Source organism: Clupea harengus, chromosome 7 (assembly GCF_900700415.2).
Source record: "Clupea harengus chromosome 7, Ch_v2.0.2, whole genome shotgun sequence".
NCBI lineage: Eukaryota > Metazoa > Chordata > Actinopteri > Clupeiformes > Clupeidae > Clupea > Clupea harengus.
In genome coordinates this window covers 13,407,227-13,433,254 of record NC_045158.1, presented here as the reverse complement: position 1 = coordinate 13,433,254, position 26,028 = coordinate 13,407,227, and the positions used below count along the sequence as shown (strand labels likewise).

The 26,028-nt window shown below is 42.6% G+C and overlaps 1 protein-coding gene across 3 annotated transcripts in view; it reads left to right on the top strand.

Annotated features, from left to right (window-relative positions):
• The first annotated feature begins 1,135 nt into the window (after positions 1-1,135).
• Positions 1,136-26,028, top strand: part of pip5k1bb (phosphatidylinositol-4-phosphate 5-kinase, type I, beta b) — a 32,918-nt gene continuing 8,025 nt past the window's right edge. Inside the window, exons 1-7 of one of the 3 annotated variants that reach the window (XM_012828550.2) lie at positions 1,136-1,344; positions 15,063-15,166; positions 15,556-15,624; positions 16,394-16,524; positions 18,218-18,335; positions 20,399-20,551; positions 20,745-21,041. In XM_012828550.2, coding sequence (XP_012684004.1) covers positions 15,556-15,624; positions 16,394-16,524; positions 18,218-18,335; positions 20,399-20,551; positions 20,745-21,041 — 768 coding nt within the window. In that variant the 5' untranslated portion in view covers positions 1,136-1,344; positions 15,063-15,166. Of the gene's footprint in view, positions 1,345-4,666; positions 6,000-6,903; positions 7,122-15,062; positions 15,167-15,555; positions 15,625-16,393; positions 16,525-18,217; positions 18,336-20,398; positions 20,552-20,744; positions 21,042-26,028 lie in introns of those variants that run through there. The other 2 variants (XM_042708262.1, XM_042708263.1) reach the window with 2 other exon arrangements.

Below are 26,028 nucleotides of genomic sequence, written 5' to 3'. Positions count from 1 at the left end.
TCTAGTGGTTTGAAACTTGCTCCAATTTCAGGTTTTGTCTGTAGTCTGTACAAGATTGAGGGGAAGTATCTTTTGAAGAGGCTGGGCCTGGGCTTTGTGTTTTTACAGAGTAGGCTTCGGGTGAGCTAGTTGCACCAATAGTGTCTCTATGCCTCACAATCAAACAAAAAGAATGTAGAATGTCCCTTCCCAAAGAGAGGAAGAAAAGTTGTTAACAAAACTGAGGAGTATCAGGTTTTCATTCATTGCACCTTTTGCTGTCTAGCATTAGCATTAGCCGAGAAAGTCCAGTTGGGTGACTCAACTAATTATGAGAACCTTTACTTATTTAAAGGCTTTGTCAACTATTCTAATCCAATACACTTTTTGTCAAATTCAACGAGTTGTTCCTCACGATCCTCCAGCTGGCAGGCGTTTGTATGCCTATACATTTACAACTCCAGGCAATCAAAATCTTCTGGAGCACGGAAGGGAGGGGTGTGATTTGATTAAACTCAAATATCAACAACCCTTCACCAGAATTGCGGAGTGTGCCTTTAACCTGGAATAGTCTTCCCTGACAGTCTACATCTGAAGAATGTGAAGCCATGCGTATTCATTCCTTCACAAAATGCTTCTAAATACACAATATGTAGGCGGCTAGACAGCACATCTGCTCGTCCATGACCGTACTAAAAAGACAGTAGCTATAATCAATGTAAAGCGAGGAGTGACACGCCTTTAATGATTGCAGTGAGACACTACACGGATAGACTACAGTGGGCTAGGTTGAAACAGGCTCTGTGGGCTATGTGCAATCTCAAGACTTACCATTTGATGACGCCAAAAACATAGCAGTAGGTGGTCATGTCATGATAGCGCTGTTTTGGCTATGGTGAAGGAATTTTAATCACACAGTAGGCCACAGGTATTGTAATATTTATGACACTTTTCTTCTCCAGATTCTCCTTATTGATTTTTACCAATAAACAACTTTATCCATCCTCTTAATCAAGTATTAATTAGACTCTTTCCTCTCCGTTTCAAACTAAAGTTGGTTGGACCACTGTTACCCTGTAGATGGCCATGTTGGCTTATCCATAGCCTACACTATCGGTGTACTACGACGGTGCGGCAGAACTTGACATAAACACTCCACCACTGAGAGGTGGAGACTGGCGCTTGCGTCTGAGTGTGTGTTCTTCTAGGCGTTGATACTGCGAGCTGTCATAAAAAGCTGCGGCAGCTTTCGTTTTTCTTCAGCATCCACACATCCTTATTTTAAATATAATTGGATAATAACTCTCTGTGTGTCATCTAAAGGAGCTGGACCGACACAATAGAAGCTCAGGCCTTTATACGAAGGTAAGGATTTTTGTGTTTCATAGACTCCATAAAATTGATTCGAACGTACCTGTCCATGTGCAACACCTGTCTACTTCAACGTGTTGGCAACATGTCGCGGCTAAAGAGTGCACAGTGCTCCAGAGTGAACGTTAAGGTGGTCTACCTGACAGCGCACTGAGAGTTCATATTGCTGATTTTCTCTGAAAAGGCTTTTGTGTTTCTGTGTAAGATATGGAGTGTTAAGAGGTGAAATTCATATCTCTTTAGAAACTAGTCATGTAAGATTAACCAAAATTTAGAATGTAGTAGGCTACAAACTAGTTATTTAGGCTAGCTATTTTGGCGGTTTGAACACAAAGTTGGTTCTGACTTCGAAGGGAAACACAAATTACGTAATTATGCTGGAGAACAGGATAATTTGTATGATTTTGAAATGTTGCTTCACAAATTATCTTAAAACATATACAATCTTACCTTACGACAAACCATCAAAGGCTGGTGCAATGTCATGAAATACAACACAATTTCAGTGGTGTCTATATGCCCCACAATATCTAATATTTTCCATCTAATATTCGGCTGGAAGTGTATTTGTTGGTACGTCCTTGGTGGATAGAATTACTTTGTTATTGCTGGATCAGTTGAGTTGTTTAAACACCATACATGAGACGAGGCTATAGCTGTTATTACAGCAGTCAACATATCGGATTTTAAAACTAGCTACATCACTTTTTATCGGAGTGTAGGTTACTCTTGCGGTCGCTTAACACATTGTGCTCGCTCGCTGTCGGTCTATATTAACATAGTATTTGTCTTGATAAAGCGTGATCTCATGTAGATTTGTATGTGTGTGTGTGTGTGTGCGTGCGTATGGCTGTCTCTCTCTCACTCTCTCTATCTCTCTCTGTTTGTGTGTGTGTGCGGAATATGCGCGTGTTCCCAGTGTTCAGAATTCGAAAGAAGACATGAAGGGCATTACAAATTTGAGATAGTTAATCCCAGACATTGATCATTAACACACAATCTATTAATTCCTTCAACATATCGTCGTATCTTTTATGTATGGCAATACGCAGTGTCATGGGGCATACCTGGAGGCTGTCACATGATTGTGGGAAACAATGGAAGGAAGACAATCCATGTTGGGCTGTACTGCACATTCCTGCTCTGTTTATATTCAAGAAGCTTTTTTAATCTGTTGGACACAATCCAAGTCAATCATCTAAGAGAAAGTCTAAGAGGCATTGTGATTCCTACCGCAGCATTCTCAGGCAATGTTGATGGGCAACTTTGAAGATGTTTTGATGTTGAAACAATGAAAAGGACAAATAAATAAGGCCAACCACTTTCAGGGTTTTGTTTTGGCTACTGAATAGTTAGTGTTGCTCATATTATCCTCAATTTACCATTTAATCTAATGTTCAAGATGATATTGCCCCCCCCCCAAAAAAAAGTTCTGATCTCACACTCATGTATATATCGGCTGCTCCTTCAGTGCCACCATTCCTGCTCCAGTGCTGACGCCTGTGCCCCCTCCCACACACACCCCAACCAGCTCCCCATGTCATCATCACACATACAACTCCATTAGGTTAGAGATGTGAAATATCTCTTCCAGAGTGTTGAACTGATTGCATTGCAGCTGAGGGAAGGCGGGTCACGATTAGCCACAGATGCATATGTAGTCGGTCAACTACACCCTCAAACTAGTTTCCTCGTGCTGTTGTGTAATTGATTATGTATATAGAGGTGGAGGTAGGCTACTGTATTGGTAATGTCATGTATTTGTCATAATTGTAGGTATGCAGCAGGCAGACCATATTAAAGATGACATATTTGAATTAGTAGCATGAATGTTTCAGTATGGGGGAACTCCTTGCTTAACTCACTGATATGGCCGTGCATGTGGCAACATTGTCAGACTGTGAGAAAGTAAGCAGATGTGTGAGGTTGTTATGACTCCCACTGCAGAAATGACACACACACCTTGGCTGGGGCTTCTTGTGGTATGTGTGTGTGTGTGTGTGCTCCCATTGTGGTCAGGGTGCTATTACCAGCAGCAGTGAGACAGAGTGTTGTGTTTGTCTTGTCAGAGAGCCTAGACTCAAGGGTCTTTAGACGTCTCGCAAAGTCCATTAGGTACCTTGAGGTACAATTTATCTGAAGGGGTTTTGGATGCAAATGGTTCCGGCATGCAAAACACAAAAACATAAGCTGACATTGACCTTTCAGAAAAGCATGATAAATATAGTTTCTCTGTTGAGATAAATGCAAAGTTACAGTTTGATAGCAGCTCACATTGCATTGTTAATTGCTGAATGTTAATGTTGTCCGTGTTATCTGAACACCTATTTGTTCTGATTTACCAAGCGAGGGAAAGGGATACATTACTTGATGCTGAAGCACTGGACCTTTGTAGTCTTCCATTTTGGAGTGGTTGCCAAAGGCTCTCCTGTCAGTGACTTTGCATTGGAAAACAGCAGATGCAAATTTATTCGTTGAAAAAATATCTGCAGAGCAATAAGGATTTATGCCACCCTCTGTTTATCACCAAGGAATAATGAGAAAATATAATTGACAGAAATATTTTACAAATAGATTTTAAGAAGTCTTCAGAAGTAAGTGAGCATGAAGTGTAAACAAAAACAGACCTAAGTCAATTTTTGACACTAATACAAGTGCCAGCTCATGGTTCCCGTCAACTCAAGTCCACACTTGCTGGGTTTCCATTTAACTCATTTGCATATTTTAAGCACATTTATGAAAAGTTGGCTTAAAGAAAACTGGAGGTTGTCAGGGCAACTTTAACGGAAACATGTAATAAAATCTCAACAAATGTGATTTGATGTGAATAAACCTGTTTCCATAGCCTGACGATGTCATACTCATAATTCTGTCTGATACCGCTCCATTGGGCTGTGATTATGGGGCGTGTTTCAACCGAACCAGGAGAAAAAATGCCTCTTCGCTCAATTGGTTACCTACAACCAATCAGAACAACGTAGTATGTGACCAGGGCCAGCTGATAAATTAAGGAAGGCAAAAGCATCTTTTCGATTGACAAATGCCTTGATCGCGTTTCTCTGTTCCTCTTTCAAAATGAATGCACTGTCAATGTCTAAATGGACTCGAATCTATACATTTCAGCTCTCCAGCGGCAGCCATGTTTGTTGAAAATGAATTCAACCCGTGTGTTGGTGACGTGATTGATTACGTTACTGTTGATCATCTGTCCATCATCGTATAAAGCCCGCCTTGACAATTTGATTGGTCCGACTATTTCTGATCGGAGATAGTTTCTCCCCAATGGAGCAACGCCAGACCGAACTTCCCGACTTCAAATGTTGTGGGCGGGGCTAAGTTCGGTCTGGTATCCAGGCTACTGTTTCCATCAACCTTAGTCGCATTATAACCTATGTAACTTGGCAGTTAATCCAAACCCTTCTAGCGAATAGATTTCTTATTCAACTTAGATTTTATGTGAATTTCAAGCACGTCCACTCAAAATTTGCATTAAAAAGTTGGATGGAAACCCAGCTTATATTTGTTGCCTTCAGGAATATGTACCACTTGGTTGATTGAAGGCTAAAGGTTGGCCCAAGGTGCAATCACTGGAGTGACTTGATAATGAAATAAAAAGCATGTGAGTGTCATCTTGAGACAAGTTACATAACTTTTTAATGATTTTACAGAGCTCAGCACTTTCCCTGTGGAATGCAGATACATTATGTGTGACATGGACACATGACATGGGCATGGTGTGCCTCTGGACATTGAGCCAGTGATTTGCATGTTACAGTTCAGATATTCAGACGTATGTCCTTTCTGTACAGGTGAAAAACGATTAGGCTTTTTGCTTCTTATCAATCCCCAAACTCATAAACAGTGTCAGCTGGACTTGGCTGACCTCTGTTTTCTGTAATGTGTCAATGTTCTATCAAGTGTGTGTGGTGCAGTAAAGGCATTCCCCCGCCTCAACAGTGCTGTGCTGTTTCTATAGTGCAGGCTCAGTTTGGAAAAGGAAGCTGGTAAATGTTTGATGTTAGTGGATGTTACTTTGAATAGGTAATTTTGCTCCAAGACACTTATGTTGGCTAAGGGGTGTTTTGTGTCACCCTTCTAAAATGTTCATCTTCTTCTTCTTCTTCTTCTTCTTCTTCTTCCTTTTTTCTGACTTGAGATTCAGTTTACTCTTCCATTTGAGCAAACACTGACTGTGTTCAATTGGAGTCTAGCTGAGAGCGTCGCTTGGTTGTTTTTCGGATTTTCCTTTAGTTTTTGTCTGCTGTGTTATGTGTGTTTGTCTGCTGTGTTATGTGTGTTTTGTCTGCTGTGTTATGTGTGTTTGCAATATAGAGTGTATCAGTGCTTTGTGGCCCAACTAATAAACCAATCTATTATTATTTTTGTTTGTTTTGTTAAGCTTTTGTTTTGTTAAGCCACACCTTCACGGCTTTCTAACTAGTCCTTTAAATTCACCTTGAAGTTTTGGCCAAGGCTGCCAAGGCTGTTTTATAAAGGAGAAATCTGTTATGTCATCACTGGATAGAGAAGCCCTCTGCAGCCTCAGGCCGGCTCTTTCCTCCTGACACCGGTTGGCCCTCGATTACTCGTGACTTATTTTTCAAGGTGCACTACACTGGGCCTGGGTCTCTCCGATGTATGGCACTGAGGTAAACAATTCCCCTTTTAAAAAGTATCAATGTGTTACACTGTGCCATGAACTACTTATACAGTGTTTTATTTCACCTGCAATGTTCATATAGGGCTTTGTGTACATGCATTGCAGAGGTGGTGGCAGAGAGAGAGAGAAACTCTGTGAAAGACCACATACAAAGTCTTCCATTGTTCCCTGTGTTGGTTACACAACACATGCAGTCAAAATAGACATGTATCCTCTCCTTTCCATCTGATTTAGGATCTTAATTACCAACTACTCCCCTTATGCCCGACTGGTTTCCTGGAAGGTGCTTGGGCGCCAGGCTCTGAAACTGGGGCTGGGCACAGATTACTCGTCCAAATGAAAAGAGGAAAAATACATTTCTCTGTGCCCAGATTGGTCTGCGGAGGAGTTGTCGCAGCAGCAGCATTAGCAGTAGCAGGGGTAGCAGCAGTAGGGCTGTTGTGACTGCCCTCTCCCTCCCTGCAGAAGGCTGCTGGGGCAAGGAGTGGTGGCTCTCTCTCGCCCTCTCCCTCTCTCTGGATGGCTGGAGGAGGGCAGTGCCAGTGGGCCTAATGAAAGCCCCTCTGTGCTGGGCGCTCTCTGAGATCATGGTGCCCCTGTGCGGGAAGTCAGGCAGCAGCTGAGAGTGGGAGAGGCACAAACTCGTATCTCATTCCCAGTCGTCGCTCAGCTTCTCTGTGTTGGCCTGTAAGAAGCGGGATGGACTTCCTCTGCTGGAACTGCGTCGATGAAGAGAAGAGAAGTCTCGGGGTGTTTAGGTCAGCTCATGCCATTTGGAAATGATGTGGGAGCACTATTTATTTCTAGATTCCTTGGATAATGGAACAAATTACCATTTAGGCTTGTTTTAGCAACTACGTGTTGGTAAAGTTAGAGCATTTAGTTTTATGGTGCACCTTCAAGGTAGATACCAGTGCACCAAAACAAGTGTACTCTGCTTTACAGTTTTACTGTTTTCTCTTTGTGCCTTTCATGACTTGTTATCATTCTTTCTCCTTATCTCTTGGTCTCCCTGCTACAAGTTGTCCCATGTGACTTTGTGGGCACAAACTGACCCAGTCTGCTTGAAGTCCACAGTGGAGAACACTCCATGAATAGCAAACACAATCTGGTAGAGTAGTTTTTCTCAAGACTGTTTACCTGTCTTTCTTTAGCTCTCTGTGTTTATTTTTCTGATATCCCTCCTGCTGTTTTTTCTGTTTATGACTGCATGTCAATATGCGGTTAAAGCTGATGTTTGAAATACAAATATTTTCAAGTGTTGTTCTTTTGTCCCACATTTGTACCGTCCAAATGTGAATGCTCTTCATCTATTATTTGCATATTTGCACAATATGGTATGCATATAGTATCTTTACACAGATGCAGTTTTTCACTCCTTTAATTTGTTTCATAACACAATGTTCTAGTCCATATTTTTGCTTCCCATAAGTTCACCCATGAGGCTAAGCCAATTATGTAATCTGTGACACTGTACTCAATTAGTGGAGTGAAACGACAACCACCAGCCAAGAACAAAGACACGAGCCCTGCAAGCCGGGGGTCCCGAAACATAATCCTCTCCTTTCCTTGAGTGCCAGAAAAACAGAATTGCTTCTTGACCTTGACTGAATCTTACACATCTGCCCCCTTGATAAGTGGTTATGATTCTTCATTGTGGTAGCCCTTTGCATCTAGGCTTTCATATGAAGAGCACCTTTAACCACAAAAACACAGAGATAAACCATCAACTCAAATGAAAGGTTATTTGATGCTTAAGGAATTATACATGAAAAGAGTAAACATTCACCTGACAGTAATTCTTCTCTTGATGATTTAGTGTTTAAGCCCTTCCGAGAGAGAATGTTGAACTGAGTGCTTGATTACAGAGGGTGAATCATGCTGATTGCTAATTAACCCTAAATTCAAAGAGGTCAGTTTCAAAAATAGTTTGATTGCATTAGAATGTCTTAGACACACACACACACACACACACACACACACACACACACACAACACTACCACCATCATACTCAGCAGCAGTGGCGGCTGGTGATTTATTTTTTTGGGGGGGGTGCAATCATAGACATATATATAGACTATGGGCGCAGTGAAAAATGAGAAAACAAAAACACAAGAGAGGTTTTGAGTAGAATATATTAAAAAAACAAAGATTTATTTCATGAAAACACAGTGCTCAACACTGTCCACTAACAACTCTCAACAAACTGTAAAATTGGGAAATGAGAGGTTTAGAGCAGAATGGTTTAAGAAACATTGGGTTGGGTTCCAGAGGTTTAAATATTGGGTAGTAGAGGTTTAGAGTAGACTAGATTCAGAACCATTGTGTACAAGAAGTTTAAAACAGAGTAGATTTTTTTTTTTTTTTAAAACAGGGTGTAGAGGTTTAGAGCATGTGGGATATTTTCATATGAATAAGGGATAGTTTTACCAGATACCTGTTGAATGAGTGTAAAGATTAGCTTTGGGTTACATTTCAGATGAAGTAGAGATTTAAAATAAGAGGGCATAGCTTGGAGTGACCTAAGGTAAAAATGGGTGTGGTATTATATACCATGGAAGTCTTTGATTTGGGTGGGGTCAGAATGGAGAGGTCAGGTTTAATTGGCTGGATTGGTCAACCAAGCAAAACATAGATGGGAGGTGCTAATTACAGGTTTAAATATGTTAGCGGGAAGGTATTTTGGCAGATCTATTTCCGGAATACATCTCTTTGCTGTGGCTTAATGTACTACAGTAAATCCGTTGGAACAACACGTCCTTTGTCTTGACTTTCTGATTGTGAAAATAGTTTAAGACTTAGTATTGGCCACCACAAGCAGAATAGAGTGAGAAAGACTGAATGATACCAGTAGTTTAGAGCAGAATAGATTCAGAAATACTGGATTATACTAGAGGTTTAGAGCAGAATAGATTCAGAAACACTGGATGATACTACATGTTTTCGAATGCCAATTCGGTACCCTTCGTCCAACTGCTCTGCAATACTCAGTCTTCCAAAGAGGCTTAGCTTCAGGCTGTTAGTTAGATGGCTGCGGCAAGATTCGTGCTTCTTACATTTATCGTTGAAGTGCTTTAGATCCCTCATCCCCGTTGCAGTCCAGATTGTTTCAGTCCCAGGACTTTGTAACAACAGGCAGGGAAAACAAAAAAACGCATCACTCACTGAACAACCAGCTGAGCAGCTACGGTTAGCATACAGGCTTGAGGAGAAGCTACGGGTGTACGTCCTCCCGCGGTCGATGCTCTGCTGCTGCATTTTTAAATCCGGACGTTCAGGTCCCATGTCTTTCAGTCTCTTCTTATCGACATCTGATCGTCGATTCGAAAGTTTTCAGTCGGCATACTCACAGAATCAAAGTCTCTGCTAGCTATGTTGCTCTCGTAGATACGTGAGATGTGTATGGGATGTGAGGGAATGATAAAGGTCTCTGATTCGACGAGTAGTCCAGTCGCGTTGAAATAAGAAACGATGTCATTGGTCAGGGCGCAAAATTTTGCGCCCCAGGATCGAACTTTCATCCGCCAATGAGAAGCTGCCCTTGTTCAAATGTTTCAAAAAAGTATGAGAGCTCCCATTGACTTCCATTTGGCCGGCGCCCCTCCAGGGAGGAGGGGCTTATCTCAGTGATAACGAATGGCAATATATTATATTTGGTCACATTTAAGTGGTTGTTGACAGGGGCTTACGGGCTCCCACACACATTTAACTCGTTAACACAGTACATTTCCTATTTTAATTGTTTGGTATATAATGTTTTTTTACTTTTTTTTTTTTTTTTTCATCTCAAAATTTTAGGAGGGGCGGCGCCCTTGCGCCCTGTATTGACGCACCGCCACTGCTCAGCAGCCATAGCCAGTCTATGTTTATGTAATCCTGTAGAAGTAAAGCATCTGTATCTGAGGGATATATTACAATGCCACAGGAGTCTAGAATGTCACAATGTCCAATTTCCTGCAGGTCTTGAATCATTGTTGATTTTCAATAATGCCTTGTAAAACATCATGTTTATGGTTCAACTGAAGGGCACTGTCTGGGTCTGGCATGTATGTAGGCTTTCAGTATACTAGTTCATCAAAGAAAGACAGTGCAAGCGTCTTCCAGTTATGCAAGCAACCCCCCCCCCCCCCCCCACACACACACACACACAACCCTTTACAGAGCTTTATGTGATAATATAACTGCTCACTGAAAAAAGCATTTTCTTTTGCTGTGTAAAAGCTTTGATATCTGAAAAGCTGTTTAAAATTATATTTACTGTGGCATAGAAAGAAGTGTGGCATGTGACTCTAGCTCAGCTAAGAATCTACCATTATGTCCATGGGCTTTGAGATCAGTGTGTGCCTCACGAAGGAGAGCTGTTGCCTGGCACTGCAGTTCTCTCCAGATCAATGGACTTGATTCCCTCTCTGTGATGAAGCCAGAGGCAGGTTTATCTGGCAGTGTCCAGATCAGATGTGAGTGGCACCTCCATCGCTGGCTCCAGCACTGTAAGAGCCCCCAAAACTGATATGAGTCCAGTGTTTGTGCTGAGCTCACGGGCAGATTTGCTCTAACGGATCACAGTTGCCAAACAGGATGGCTCAGTGTAAGAGGAAAATTCAAGTGTAGATAATTCATCTCCATAAATCTCACAGCTATGTGAGCTGTGTGGGGATTCCTTGGTCTGTCCGTCACAATGTGCTTGTTGTTTTATACATTTTGGACAAACAACTGTAGCACCACCCAGAATTGATGTGATACATACTTAAACAAATGATCCAGTGGTACAGCCTGATCTCTGCTGATTACATCTTTACATCTTTATGTCACATATGTATTTTATTATGTTTATTTATTATATTGCTTTTTTTTACCTTCACCAGCAGTGTATTATTGTCTGTTGAAGTGGAGGCAAACCGTAGGCGCTGTAAAATTTCACTGTGGAAAACAGCATTGCATTTTGAAAGGCACAAACAACAGCTCTTTGACAGCGGGCCTCCCATGGATTGTTCCGGAACGTATTCAGTGCAGCCTAGGTCAGGGTTTTTTTTTTTTTTTTTTTTAAATGACTGAAGCTGCAGAGAAACAAGGTGCACACATTCTGTATTAACTGTTGTGCATATCCTGAGGCTAGGTGCCCAAGGCCAAGGTTGAAACTCCTCTGATGAATGACGTGCTTATTGTGGCACAGAGGTCCAGCATATATGTCAATGAAATGACTCATACTGTATGTAGGTAAATAAAGCAGATTCTATTTGAGAATCCACGCTTAACATCTGCTCTTTATGCCGTCAAGACCGGTAATAATAAATACAATTCACCATGACGACACTCAGGGCTGAACGATTTGGGAAAATAATCTAATTGCGATTTTCCCCCCAAATATTGCGATTGCGATTTAATATGCGATTTTTTTATTTTATCCAAAAATGTTTCCCAACAAATCGTAATGAATGATTTAAATATGACCAACACAATATTAGATACATTTAGTGTAAAATATTATTTCCCACATTTTACATTTTTATTTAACTGCTCATTACAGAATCAAGAACAACAAATCGGTGGCTTTGCCACTGTGCATTTAAGTAATTTAAACAAAGTCATTGTAAGAATAAACACAAGGCATGCACTTTTTAGACACTGTGTGCAAAATGTACAAATGCAAATTATTATTTTTTTTTTTTTTTAAGACCACGTTTTTAATCGCGAATGTTGCAGTTAGAAAATTGCGTTCTATCATATCGCGATTAAATCGCAAATGCAATTAATCGTTCAGCCCTAACGACACTGTTGCTGACATATGTTGCCTGTCAGTCTTATCCTGGCACTGCTTCTTCTAAAACAGAAGCATTAAAGCACCACATTAGGTAACAGTAAGGATTAGGAATAAAAAAAATCTTTAAATTATATACAGTATACCTTTAGTATTTCTGTAACATTACTTTTTAATTAAGGTTTATTAGGTGGCCTCTTTGAGAAGACGACCTTAATTTCTCCATAATCAGTTGGTACCTAATAATAGCCTATCCCTGAATTCATGCACAAATCTCTGTAATATTCCATTAAAAACATGGGTTTCTATTTTACTCGTACTGTACTGATTGTATCTTTTGACAACAGGACTGCCTGTTTTAGAATAGTTTTTTTTTCTCTTGTGTGGGTCTGAAATAATTTCTTGTCCTCAAACTTCCCCTTTCAGTCCTCTGCTGATTGGAAACCTGCCATCATCAAATCTTGTGGCTGTGTATACAATGTCCTAGCTGTGCTCATAGTAACAAACAACAAAACATAGAGATAATGCTTATTGAGAGCTGTGACTGTTACTGATGTCCTACGTCTTTTTCTGTCTCACGTGACTTCTGGGTGATCCCCCTTGCTTTCATTCCTGACATTTTATTGTAAATCTTAGTAACCTGAAGGATATACATTCTTTTTTATATTGCATTGCCCTAGAAATACAGTGTAATGCACAAATCACCAAATAACTTTATTTACTAACTCAAACCCTAACCCTAGATCATTATAAAGTAAATTGTGTTAATATGCCGCCACTCTTTGTTATTCAAGATATTACACTGTACTTAATCATATAGTCACATTGCAACAAAGATTATGTGCTATAGTGTGGCGAGAATATCGAAAAAGCATTGTTCATAAAAAGGAACTGATTGAACCAAAGTGGGTTTGGGCTCCATATGACCCTCTGTGGCCACTTAGGGCCTTTGTGGCAAATTATTATGGTTGGGACGACTGATGTCCCTACCATCCAGCTAGCATGCTGTTAACTGCTGTAGATGCTGAGAGTAATGACATGACTGGCACGAGCCATGGGATGGTTCAGGTGTGACGAATAGACAAAAATAGGTAAAAGATAAGATAGGATCTATTTCTACGCTCTGACTATGATCCTTGTGTAGAACAATTTTCTTCTTCTTCTTCTGTTTCTTCTTATTTTTCATATTATTATTATTAATAATAAAGATTTATATTGATCATATCATTCTAATGATTATAATGATAATATCATTCTAATGATAATAATAATACATTTATTATTAATATAATAATATAAACATGTTAAAATATACTGAAGACTTTGGTTCTGACTGCTTGTTTACTTGTTATTGCCTCCCACCAGGCCCCCAATTTGTAATTTAGCAGTGAACTAATGTAGTAGTAATAGGGATAGTGCTCAAAGCATAGTAGTATAAGCTGAATCTTGACTGAGCACGAGGTGTGGTGAAGCAAATCTATCTTGCTGCCGCTGTACAAGACGCCTGTAATTTTTCTGCTCTTCTTGTTCATTGCTGCCTTCTGGACATTGCTTGTGGCTAATTCATTCTGTTGAGGCTGTGTGTGGTGGCTGTGTGTATGAGCACTGATTAGAGCTGTTGACCAGTGAGAGGTTATGTAATGAGAGGGTCTCCAGCCCATTGACATTCAGGTGTTGGAGTTGATGCAGTACCAGCAGCTGGTTATCAGCAACAAGCCTTACTTTCTCTTTCTCTCTCTCTCTCTCTCTCTCTCTCTCTCTCTCTCGCGTGCGCGCGTGAGCGCGCGCTTGCTTTTCTTTCCGTCTCTATTTCAAGTCATCTTTGTCTCATTCGCACAGACTATTTCTCTTCTCTTAGACATACACATCTCTATTGTGAATTGCCTTTTCCATCTGCCCCTCAACCTCTGGCCTTACTCTTTTCCAATTCCTCAAGGCACGTCTGATCCAGTTTTGCACACACATGTACACAAACACAAACATAGAGAGAGAGAGAGAGAGAGAGAGAGAGAAGCATACATCTGTGTCTGAACTTTCCGTTGCATTAACATATTCAGCCCAGCACACTCACGCGCTCAGCTCTGTAAATGCTCTGATTGTCTGAAGGAGCGCCCTTTAAGAGGGACCTCTGTGGCTTGTGTGTTTATGCCTCTGTTCTGAAGGCCCATTACTACTCCTCCTTTATACTCTCACACACACACACACACACACACACACACACACACACACACACACACACACACACACACACACACACACACACACACACACACACACACACAGACACACACACACACACACACACACACACAGAGACACACACACACACACACTCACACACACACACAGACACACACAGAGACACACTCACACACACACAGACACACTCACACAGTCACACAGACAGACAGACACTAGGAAAGGCCTGCTCACCCTCTACTTGTTTTATAAGGTGCCTCTTACTGAGGCTCTGCTCTTCTCATGCTCATGCCCATTTCTCTCTCTCTCTCTCTCTCTCTCTCTCTCTCTCTGTATCTTTCTTTATCTCTCTCTCTCTATATATATATATATATCTTTCTCTCTCTCTGTCTATCTCTCTCTCAATCATCAGGGGCTCTTGAAAGTGTGCTCTGGTATGTTAAGATTGTTCTGACTGCTGGTGGCTTGTTATGGCTGCAGGTTGTGATTTGTGGGATGGCAGGGATGTGGCCATTTCCCCTCATGACAAGTTGTTCTTAAGAGGGCACGTGGAGAGAACACACACACACACACACACACACACACACACACACTTTGTTATCACTAATGCACTTAATTTCAAAATTGATATTCCCACCATGCAGAATAATTTGTAAGACCAAAATTAGTGTCAAGCAAGACCTTAAAGACTAAGACTGGAAAGTCTTTCATCTTTGAACAGAAAACAAATAAAAATGGAAAACTGAGTTATTGTATTGTATAATTGATAGTAGTAATAGTATAATATTATTAGATTGTTGTAGTATAAAAAGTGGTCCCTTATATCTCTTATAGCTTGTGCCTAATCCCATTACATTTTTGAGTCAGTTCAGTTCCCAATAATCACTTTTTCTTTATTTCTGAATAAATGTGCATTAAACCCCATTCATTTTTACTTTACATACCACTTTTTGATCTTCTTTTTTGTATTGTTGGGATATTAGGAACAGAAATACCCCAGTTTTTAATATTTAAGGTTTTTAATTAGATCTCTACTTAAGAGCTTAAACTTAAAGCATAAATTAAATGAAAGCATTAATCTTTGTCTCCAACAGCTGAGACCTTGGACTTACTCCTCTCTTCCTGACGGCACCGCAGAAGTGAGCAATGCAGTGGCCTTGAGCAGAGGAGACACGGCAACACTCTTGGCTAAAGCAAGGTATGTTTGAATAAGACAGTATGAGTCAGGAGAACATGTACGTTATTGTTCCCTGAGAGGTACAGCCTGAACACACAACATGCAGTTAAAACATATATGTGAACATATATGATATAAGAGACAACACATGAACAGAACAGATTGTTTATTTGAGCAAAAGTAAAAAGTAAATAATCTGAACAAATATATCTCCATCTGTGACTACTCACGGTTCACCTCTGCGGGTGCCTCCACTGCTGTCTTGAGCGAACTGAGAGCTCCCCTTTTGATAGATCACAGCCAGTCAGTTAAGCCATAAAAGGATACACCTGTAGAAGACAACAAAAAAGTGTCAAGGAGCTCACAAGATTAATCTTGGGCTTGTTGTCTGATGCTTGTGTCCTTCAAAGATGTCGTCAGCCCCTGGGAATGGAGTTGAAGGGTCACGCAACTCCAGTGGAGAGAAAACTTACAAAAAGGTAGTTCTTTCCATCATGCTTTTTTTTAGATGGGTCTGCTTTGCAGTGGCCTGCAGTCAGGAATACAGTATTTTATAAGAAGGAGAATGTTTTCTAGGTCAAATATGAAGTCATTTCAAGAGATTGGAAGCCTAGATTGGGTGAGAAAAAAGTCTGTTTACTGTCACTGGTCTCACGAATGAGGGCATTGATAGATTTCTATTTATACACTTGTTTTGTAAGTGGAAGCCAGAGGCCTATGGGGTACATTGCTTATCATTGTTGTGTACATTCAACACAGGTCACCATGTTTATTTAAAGACTTGGGCATGCAGACAGTTAAATGTACTGCACGATATGTTTTTAGAAAACATACTTTGAAAAGTTAAATATTTTAAAAGGTCAAATACCTAGATTTACCTGATTGATTTACCTGAAGTATACATGTGTACATTAAACATGCATTATACAATATACACTATACTTTCATATGTATTTGAACAAAAATGGGGAAAGAAATGTAATTCCTACTTTACACAGAAGATTCCATGTTGCTCATACTAGATTAGACTAGTCACTTGTTAGATGTGTACTACCCCACTTTATTCAAGTTTGGCTTTCCGGAGCAACAATCTGTGCACAGAGAGAAAACACACATACAGAGACACACATGCACACACTATAGAAAGTGACACAGAGGGAGAGAAACAGAGAGAGAGAGAAAGTGGTAGAGAGATTGGAAAGAGCCCTGCTGATTTCCCCATTCTGTCGCGCTGTAATGGTGTTCCAGACCACTTCATCGGCACTGAAGGGAGCCATCCAGCTGGGCATTGGCTACACAGTGGGGAATCTTACGTCCAAACCCGACAGAGATGTGCTCATGCAGGACTTCTACGTGGTGGAGAGCGTCTTCCTGCCCAGGTGAGCCCCATAAAGAAAGACAATGACATCTACCTGCACTAACCCAGGACATGACTGAAGATACATTCGACAGGCAACACCTGCAGGAGGTAGGACACTGCCTGACTGTTTTTCCAAAGGCAATTGCTGATAAACCAACGCCTGGTCAACTAGATTGACCAACTGCTACCACATGGACTGGTTTGACATATAGTTATTTGTATCAAGCAGTTCACCATTGGTCCTGTACCTAACCCAAACTCAAACTCTAATGTTAACCTTCACTATAGGACTTCCATTACTGTCTTTCACTGTCAAATCAACCCCATTATCTTGTCCATAAGTTAAAATCAAACAAAGTAAAGATTGAGTCATGGTCCACTGGCTGTGAGCCACATGACACTGTATCACCTTGTGGAGCTTAACAAGTCGACCTGCAGCAAGCCAGGAATTTGACTTTGAGGTGTTTCAGGCCAGAGGTGAAATGGATTTTTTTTGTCACTCGACAAATAGCTGGTCAGTGACAGGCCGTCTTAAGAAGACTTAGGGGGAAAAGGGAAAAATAATCATTGAGCGTTGACTAAACCTGGGGGTGGTCTCTTTAAGATGCCGTCATAATGTGGAAGAGAGGTTCTCAGATGGAGGAGAACTGGGCAGCAAACTGTACGGCTAGACCAAATTAATGAATTGCCACTTTGCTGAGAGTGTGAGTTTCAGCTCCTCGTCATCCAGACGAAATCTGGGGAGGAATGTGACGTTGTGACCCCCCCCCCCCCCACCCCGATTTATTTTTAGGTCACTTTCTCCTCTGCTGTTTTTCAGTTTTAATTCCTGCCCTCTGTTCTTCCACAACCTGGTTATTGGTTTCTAATGTAAAGAAGGTTAGATTTTTATGTCTCAGGATGAAGTCGAAAAATGACAGCAGTCAACTGATAGGCAACATTTCATGCCACTTGCTTTAATAGTATGTATGGTTAATGTATGGTTGCTATCTCAATTGTTGTCAACAGATGATTGAGGTAGAGTGAGTATGCAAATGTGTGTGGCATGTTACATTTAGCTAGTAGCTCCCTTCCTCTTTACTTCGAGGTAACTAGGGAACGATGAGACTCGATTAATTTCAAGTCCAGCTTTTCATGACTAACTTGACACGAGAGATGTCCCAGAAAAACAAGAACTACGTAACCCATTTTAAAAGGGATTTCGAGTTGCGCATTGTTTTCAGACAGTTTCATTACTTCAAGGAGCTTAAAAGAATTATGCTCTATTAGTTCAGCAGTGAGTAGGTCATTTTTTAAACAAGGCCAGTAGCAGTGTCCCTTATGGCTTCAGAGGGCTGGGAAATGTTCCAATGTAGGTTATTGCTGTTTTTTTCTCCCAGGGCTAGGTAACACCTGTGTCACATCTTGTGTAACTCGAGTCGATTTTCTTTCCAGTGACTGAAAAAGTGTCCACCCTCTCCCCGGGTCGAAACTCAAAACCAAGCAGCTTGTCACAGAAACAGAGGTTGCCCTTCATGAAATGGAGCACTGGTTTAGCCAAATTGTAAATACTCTCAGGTGTCACATAGCTGAAAACTGCTGAAGGGAGACCCACAAGGCGTCAAATAAGCCTTCTTTGGCTCCTGGGATAAAGTGTTACTGTATGTGTGATTGCTCACTTGCTTTAATGTTTTTTGGCTCATTTGTGACCTGTGCTTGCCTTTCTGACACAGTGAGGGGAGCAACCTCACCCCAGCCCACCACTACCCTGACTTCCGCTTCAAGACCTATGCACCCATGGCGTTCCGATACTTCCGGGAGCTCTTCGGGATCAAGCCGGACGACTATCTGGTATGACAGCATCTCCTTCACACCTCAGTTTCTTATAGACTAGGACCTAAGCCTCTCAGGCCATGATGACCCTTTCAGTATAAAACGCCCAACATACTTTCAGTTATCACTTAGCCCGTTTTAACATTAACCTCATGGCCGACCTGAGGCATATATAAGCTGAGGCCTACTTTTTGGCTAAAGAGTAAACTGCTTGGAGTTCTCCTTTTCAACTGTCCCTTTGACCTCAACATTGTCTACGTTGCAAGCCTCTGTTTCCTGTACCAGTTCACCATGGTCATCGTGTTGACAGCGGTGATTTCTGTAGAAGCAGAAATTACTACTGTATTCTACTGTGTATAGAGAAAAGTCTTTGTGGAAGAGAGTGTGTGTATGAGCTGGGAATGGTATCCTCTATGCTCTTCCTCTCATTCTGCTAAGCCTCCACCCTCCTTCTTGCTGATGTTTGGCCTCTTTCAGAGCTGTAAAAATGTGTGTGTGTGCCTGAATGTGTGTGTGTGTGTGTGTGTGTGTGTGTGTGTGTGTGTGTGTGTGTGTGTACACGTGTGCGTGTATGTTTGTGTGTGCGTGTGTGTGTGTGTGTGTGTGTGTGTGTGTCTAAATGTGTATGCATGCATATTAGTGTGCATTTGTATGTGTGTGTGTGTGTGTGTGTGTCAGTGTGTGTGTGTGTGTGTGTGTGTGTGTGTGTGTGTGTGTGTGTGTGTGTGTGTGTGTGTGTGTGTGTGTGTGTGTAAATGTGTATGCATGCACATGAGTGTGTATTTGTGTGTGTGTGAGAGGGGGAGATGCTGCAGTGGGCTCTGCAGTAGCTCCTGCGTCTGCAGCTCCCTCCACACCAGCCGAGTCCGACACACTAAGAGGATTGTGGGCAGCGCGCAACTAATTACCCACAATATCACCATTATTGTTTTAATTATCTCTTGTGAGCAGCGCACAATGTGTCATGATCACTCTTTAATTACCCAGGGGAGGGGCAACAGAGCAAAGAGTGTTCCTGGCACGCTACCATTGTATTATACTCCTCCCATGTCGTTTCCTCACCCCCTACAGAGATTAACTCTCCTTCTCACCTTATCATTATTAGACTAAGCGTTGGAACTATTGTACAGCACCGTATGTTGTTAATGAATGGGTCAAGCCCTTCATTTTACCTGTCATTTGTACAATACTGCTTTGAATTCCTTCACGTGACTTCATGTTATATGAGTGTTTGCCTGGTGTTATCGCAAAGGTGTGTTTGGGTCTCTATGTACATGTTGACCAGGAACATAACAGAAGGAAAATGAGTGGGGAGGAGAGAGAAGGGTAGAGGTAAAGGGGAAGAAAAACAGGGAGGAATGGATATAGTTGTTTGATTTCTGTCTCTCATACATGCTGATACTTGATCAGTTTATCAGAGAAGGCTATGTCCCTACACACACACACACACACACACACACTGACCTACAGCACTGAATGCAAATGCCCATGTGTTTGTGCTCCAGGCACAACGTGACTATTGACTTCCATTAGTCAGGGGCTCTCGGGGGAGCCGTAGGCCGTCTGGCCATAGCCCCCCCCTGCGCCAGCCTCGCTGCCCCCCACCACCCCCACCTTCCCCCTGCTGCACCAGAGGCCCAGTTCAGGCCAGGAGTGGGCACAACACACACAAATTGCACCATGGACACTGCTTTCATTATTGAGCCTTAAGCCGCACCCTACTCCCAAGCCACTGGCGTCAGTCAAACCCTGCTGGACGTTTTTTGTTTTGTTTGTTTGTGTTTGGGCCATGCTGGTGCTTATGAGGTTACTAGGCCATAAAAAAGGTCCCAGGCACCTGCGCGTATGAATAGGTCTTGTGTTTGTCCAGTTTGCCCACGTGCCTAATAAAAGCAATGGACTTCCAGGTTGAAATTAGGATATTCAAAAGCTGCCACCCAAACAGGAATTTGCTGGTCAAAGTGTGCTTGTTTTAGTGCACTAATAAAAGTTGTGTTATCTGTCTTGTTATTAAGTTGTTAATGAAGGGATTTAATTGAATTTGGGGCCATTATCCCTTCTTGTGTTTGTATTTTCGTCAGTACTCCATCTGTAATGAGCCACTGATTGAGTTGTCTAACCCTGGAGCCAGTGGATCACTCTTCTACCTGACCAGCGATGATGAGTTCATCGTCAAAACCGTCCAGCACAAAGAAGCAGAGTTCCTACAGAAACTACTTCCAGGTTATTACATGGTGAGGCCCATTGTCGAATTGTAATCAAATAATTTGCTAATAAGAATAAAACGATAAGATGATTGCAGTCCCCTAATAGTTGTTATCTCTTCATACTTTTAAAAACTTCATCTTAAAAGTATTGTATTTTGAAAGAGCTGGTCTAAAATAACTACATTTTGTAGTCCAAAATTAATTGGATTGTTTTTCACAGAATTTGAACCAGAACCCTCGCACACTTCTGCCCAAGTTTTACGGGCTGTACTGTGTGCAATCAGGCGGCATCAACATCCGGTTGGTGGTGATGAACAATGTCCTGCCCCGCGCTATTAAGATGCACTACAAATATGACCTGAAAGGCTCTACATACAAGCGAAGGGCCTCCAGGAAAGAGCGGGAAAAGGCCTGCCCCACCTACAAGGACCTAGACTTCCAGGACATGCATGAGGGCCTGTATTTCGACGCTGAGACCTACAACGCTCTGATAAAGACCCTGCAGCGAGACTGTCGGGTGAGTGTCGCCTACTTTTTGTCCCCTGTTGTTTGTGTAATTTTCCCATGAATGATGAACGCTTCTTGACAGGTTGGGTGTTTTCGACATTTGCAAAACCTCACTGCGCTTGCAAAACCACCATGCTTGGAGTAAATCAAAAATAGAGACATGAGGAAGTGACAACACTCTACAGTCTGAGCAAAAGAGAGAGGAAATAAACAGCCCATTTGGACATGTTTTTATTCCAGTGCAGGATGGCTTGGTTTCCTGTATCAAATGACTTTATTATCATGTGAAGTTTCCTGTTCCAGTGAAAGATGTCTTTCACTCACACGTTCCCATGGTCATTCTGACACTTGAGGCTGTGTATTTTCAAGCATGTGTGTACCCACCGCAAGCCCCGTGCAGCAGCCGCAGTCGCCGCAGCAACAAACATGTCCGGGACACTCACAGGCATGTCCCTGTAAAAGAGGGAGCCTCAGCTCAGAGTGTTTTGAACTGTGTTGAACTGGCTGTTCAGCTTGGCAAAGGGACAGTATGTTTCCACTGAACTCTTTTTTTCCCCAGCTAAACCCCCCCCCGTTATCCCCTCCCCTCACCCCCACCTTAGGACATGACAGAACTCCAAACACAAAATGCGATTAAGAAATGTTCCCAGCATGACCAAAAAGAAAAGTGCTCGGGTCTAAAGATAGGGGCCGTCAGGTCTAGCGTGCCAGCTCTCCTCACCTCCTCTCCATTCCAGCACATTTAGCCGCTAAACTAAATAAGAACATGCATGGATTCTGCAGCAGTTTTGTGGTTTATGTAACAAGCCCTTCTTGATGACCATAACTGAGTCGCTTTAGGAGGCGAATGCATATATTGTTTGGCATACATGCCACTGTTTATGTGGTATGCTTAAAGTGATCAGATGATATTGTTTTACATCTGAATATAGCTAATTAGCATCTGGATGGAGAGCCATGGTGGAAAATATGTGTGTGTGGTGTTGATAATTCAGGCCATTTAGACAGTATCTTACTGGTTTCTTTTATACTCAGTTCAGAAGAAGAGGACAGACTGCATAGAGTATGTAAAGAACTTACAGAGCTGGCAGGTCACAATCAATTAAAACAAATGAGATCCATAAAGATGATGGATTATATGCTGAGCCAATCAGTCACTATAGTGCTGGATCACGACAAACGGTTTGGTAATGGCTGAGATTTCCTCTAGCAGACAGGCACGATTGGGCTCCATCAAAACAAACACAAAGTAGCCATCCATGTAATGAAATGACCAAAATCAGCGGCATGCTGTGTCTAAATCCATCCCTATTAGGCAAGACTCAGTCAGTGGTGGCCATGTGTTTTCAGTCTGCTGCTGAAACACCAGGACTGTTTGTTTACTAAATTAGGTGCTCTCGTCCGTTGCTGTTTTCATACAGGACCTCAAAAGACCCCTTTTTTCCAAAGAAATTATGAAAATGATTGTGTGGATATAATAAAGTAATGACTTGTTCTTGAAGGTGCTCTCTCTCTCTCTCTCTCTCTCTCTCTCTCTCTCTCTCTCTCTCTCTCTCTCTCTATCTATCTCTCTCTCTCCCTCCCTCCCTCTCTCTCTCTCTCTGGTTTTACTTTTCTTTCCCTTGCCTTTTCCCCGTAAGGGCATCCAGCTAAAAGGATCAATGCTAATGCAAGTCACAAGCATGCCAAGTTCACAGAGAACCCAAGTTTTACATAAAAAAAGGGAGACGCCAGAATGGAGAGTGGAGAAAGTTAGCTAGCTGCAGGGGAGCTGCTGTGGGAAAACATTTCTGTGATCAGCCACCCCTCCCCAGCTACCCACCCCAACCTCCGAAAAAGCCTCCAAAAACAACATGATTGAATTTCTTCCCTAGTTTGTGCCAGGGGCAGGGAGAGGGGCAGGGGCAGGGCATTTTTGTGTTTCCACATAGAGATCAGCCGAAGCATTCCTCACCATCAGCTCAGAGAGAAACTGGCATGATGTCTGACACTTACTGTGAGTTGTGTGAGTTGATGAAACACTCACACACATACACACACACACACACACTTACACTTACAAACACACACACACACACGCACGCACGCACACACGCGTGCACGCGCGCACACGCGCACACGCGCACACGCACACACGCACACACGCACACACTACACACACACACACACACACACACACACACACACACACACACACACACACACACTGACACACACACACACATACACACACACACACACACACACACACACACACACCAACACATACATGCTCACACATACATACACACTGACACACACACCCCCACACAGACCCACCACACACACATACACTCTTGTGCACACACTCACACACAGACACACACATCCCAACACACATATGCTCACACACATACATACGCATGCGCAGCAGTGCAGGGCCGTGTCCTCTGCTGTGCACAAACAGTTGTCCGTGATTCTGTAGTTTTTATTGTTATCGCTTCCTGCCCGCTGTCTCCTGAGCCGAGGCCCAAAGTGCCTCCTAAGCAGAAATCTCTCCCGCTTTTTCCCTGAGTAAGCAGCACAGTTCAACCCGCCGCTGCTCTGCAACCTGCTGCAGTCCAGAAAACAGGAGAGACAGAGAGGGTGGCGGGACACACAGGGTGGTGGGGGTATGTGTGTGTGTGGTGTGTGTGTGTGTGTGTGTGGGATATGTGTGTGTGTGGGGGGGGTGTGTGTGTGGGATGTGTGTGTGTGTGAGGGGTGTGTGTGTGTGCATGGGGTGTGTGTGCGTGGGGTGTGTGTGTGTGTGGTTGCGTGTGTGTGTGTGGGATGTGTGTGTGTGTGTGGGGTGTGTGTGTGCGTGGGGTGTGTGTGTGTGTGTGGGGGGGGGGTATGTGTGTGTGTGTGTGTGTGTGTGGGATGTGTGTGTGTGGGGGGGGTATGTGTGTGTGTGTATAGGGGGCTCTATGTGGGTCACCAGAGGGTGATGGTTATAATGTAGGGTATGTGCCTGCTCACACTGATGGTCCCATGGTGACAGCCATATGGGGCCTGAGAGGAAGCTCTCAATAATGCATGAAGAGTAGTGGTGGTGGAGGATAGGCCCTCATCATGGGCTGCTACATGTTTCATTCAGCTTCAGATTGAGCCGCAGACGCAGCCCCCCGCCTCTCCTCTCCTCTCCTCTCCTCTTGATGGGAAGGCACATGGATTTTACTGTAGAGCCCCCAAGGCAAAAAAAAGGGCTCAGCTGAAAGAAATGCACTTCATCAGCAAATCATCATAAAATGATTCACTGAGAGCCAAGCGAAATGTGCCTTTTAGACGCTAATGATGTGCTGCTAGGGGTTGACTCGTTCTTCCTCGTGTGGGACAGCAGGTATTGCTGGCTGATACTTTTCACCGTGTGCATCACATGCTATTTTACTGGCAGCTTACTGAAAGGAAATGGCTGAGTTGGGCTGAAGTTGCACCATCTCAGGAAGAGTGAAATCCACCAATACACAGGAAATGTACAAACACTTCCTCTAGTTTGGCAATCCTTTGCTTTTTGAGCCAAATGGAATTTGACACATGTGTTGGCATTTTACAGCACACTGTGCATTTGCTTGATGTTAGTAAGAGAGATTGTGACAGGATTGTGTCTTAGGGCCCGTTTACACGGAGCCTGGATTGCCTAAATCCGGAAAGAAATGTTGTCGGATTGGCCTCCCGTTCAAACAAACCCGGCGGATTGGGTCACTGAATCCGCAACCTTTTGAATCCGGTCTCCAGAGTGGGTAGATTCGAATCCGACAACCGAAACGATCCGCACACTTTCTAACCCAAAGATGTCATTGCCCCACGTGAACGCCCCACGCCCCGCCTCGCAACCTCAGCCTGAACCCTTATTAACCCCGCTGCGTCACTTCATAACAGCAACAACATAAACTAAATCGAAGCTGGTTAGGAAAGGGATGACATTAACAAGCCACACTTTAATCTATCACTGTTTGATCTATTTGCATCAGACCATTGTTCAAAACCGGTTTTTAAAAGTGTCAGCAATAGCCTATATGAGCAAATCTGACGTGAAACAATTTTTATTATAGACGGAAGTTTCAAAACGATAACTTAACACATACGAGGGTTATGGCGAAGTGCGCGATTCTAACTAGTCTTGTTGGAGTGCTGTGGTAACAGTGGATCTCCACTTCTGTCTTCTGTCACTTTATGCGCATGCCCCATGACGTCTTTACAGCAGATTCAACCACTCTGCTCCGCTTCAGCAGATTTTTCTTGAGGACTCCATGTGGACGCAATAAAAAAAGGTACCGGATCCAAAAAAAAATCCGGATTCAGGCAATCCAGGCTCTGTGTAAACGTAGCCTTAATCAATAGACCAAACAGCAGGATAAACTGCCAATGACACTCACGGACTACCCTGTCAAACATACCGGCAGGTGTGGGATGTAACACCATTGTTAGAGAGCCATTGTTAAACATCATGACGTGAACGTTCCCTAAAGGCCCTGAGTGGCTCCACCAGATTCTTTAGAGTTGACTTTGTGCTATTATAAGGCTTAAAGGCCTTTTCCCCAGAAGACTCAGTCACTAGGACAAGTTTCATAGGGTTCTTGAGGACTCATCAGCTAAGTATGAGCTGTGTGTAATTCAGACAATGACACGGTTTCAAATGAATATGGCCTCAATCCTTTGCCCTCTTTGGCAACCCTTGGAACATTAAAGCTCCGAAGTCGAGCCACAGAGGAAATCTAATACTGTATCCAGTCATAGAAATCCTCTAGTATGAACTGCTTATCTTACCATGTACTCTGTGTAAAGGCAGTAACAATGCCAAACCAGTTATTTTTTTTACTTACTCTAAATTTCCTACCTACATTTACTATGCTTTTAATAACACGGTTCCAGTTTTTTTGAAGGTTGCTAATGTTTTCCACACTATTGTATTCTGTCACTGGAGTGATTAAACAGGAGCGTGTTCCGTCAGTGACGTTTGAAAGGAAAAAGTGCGA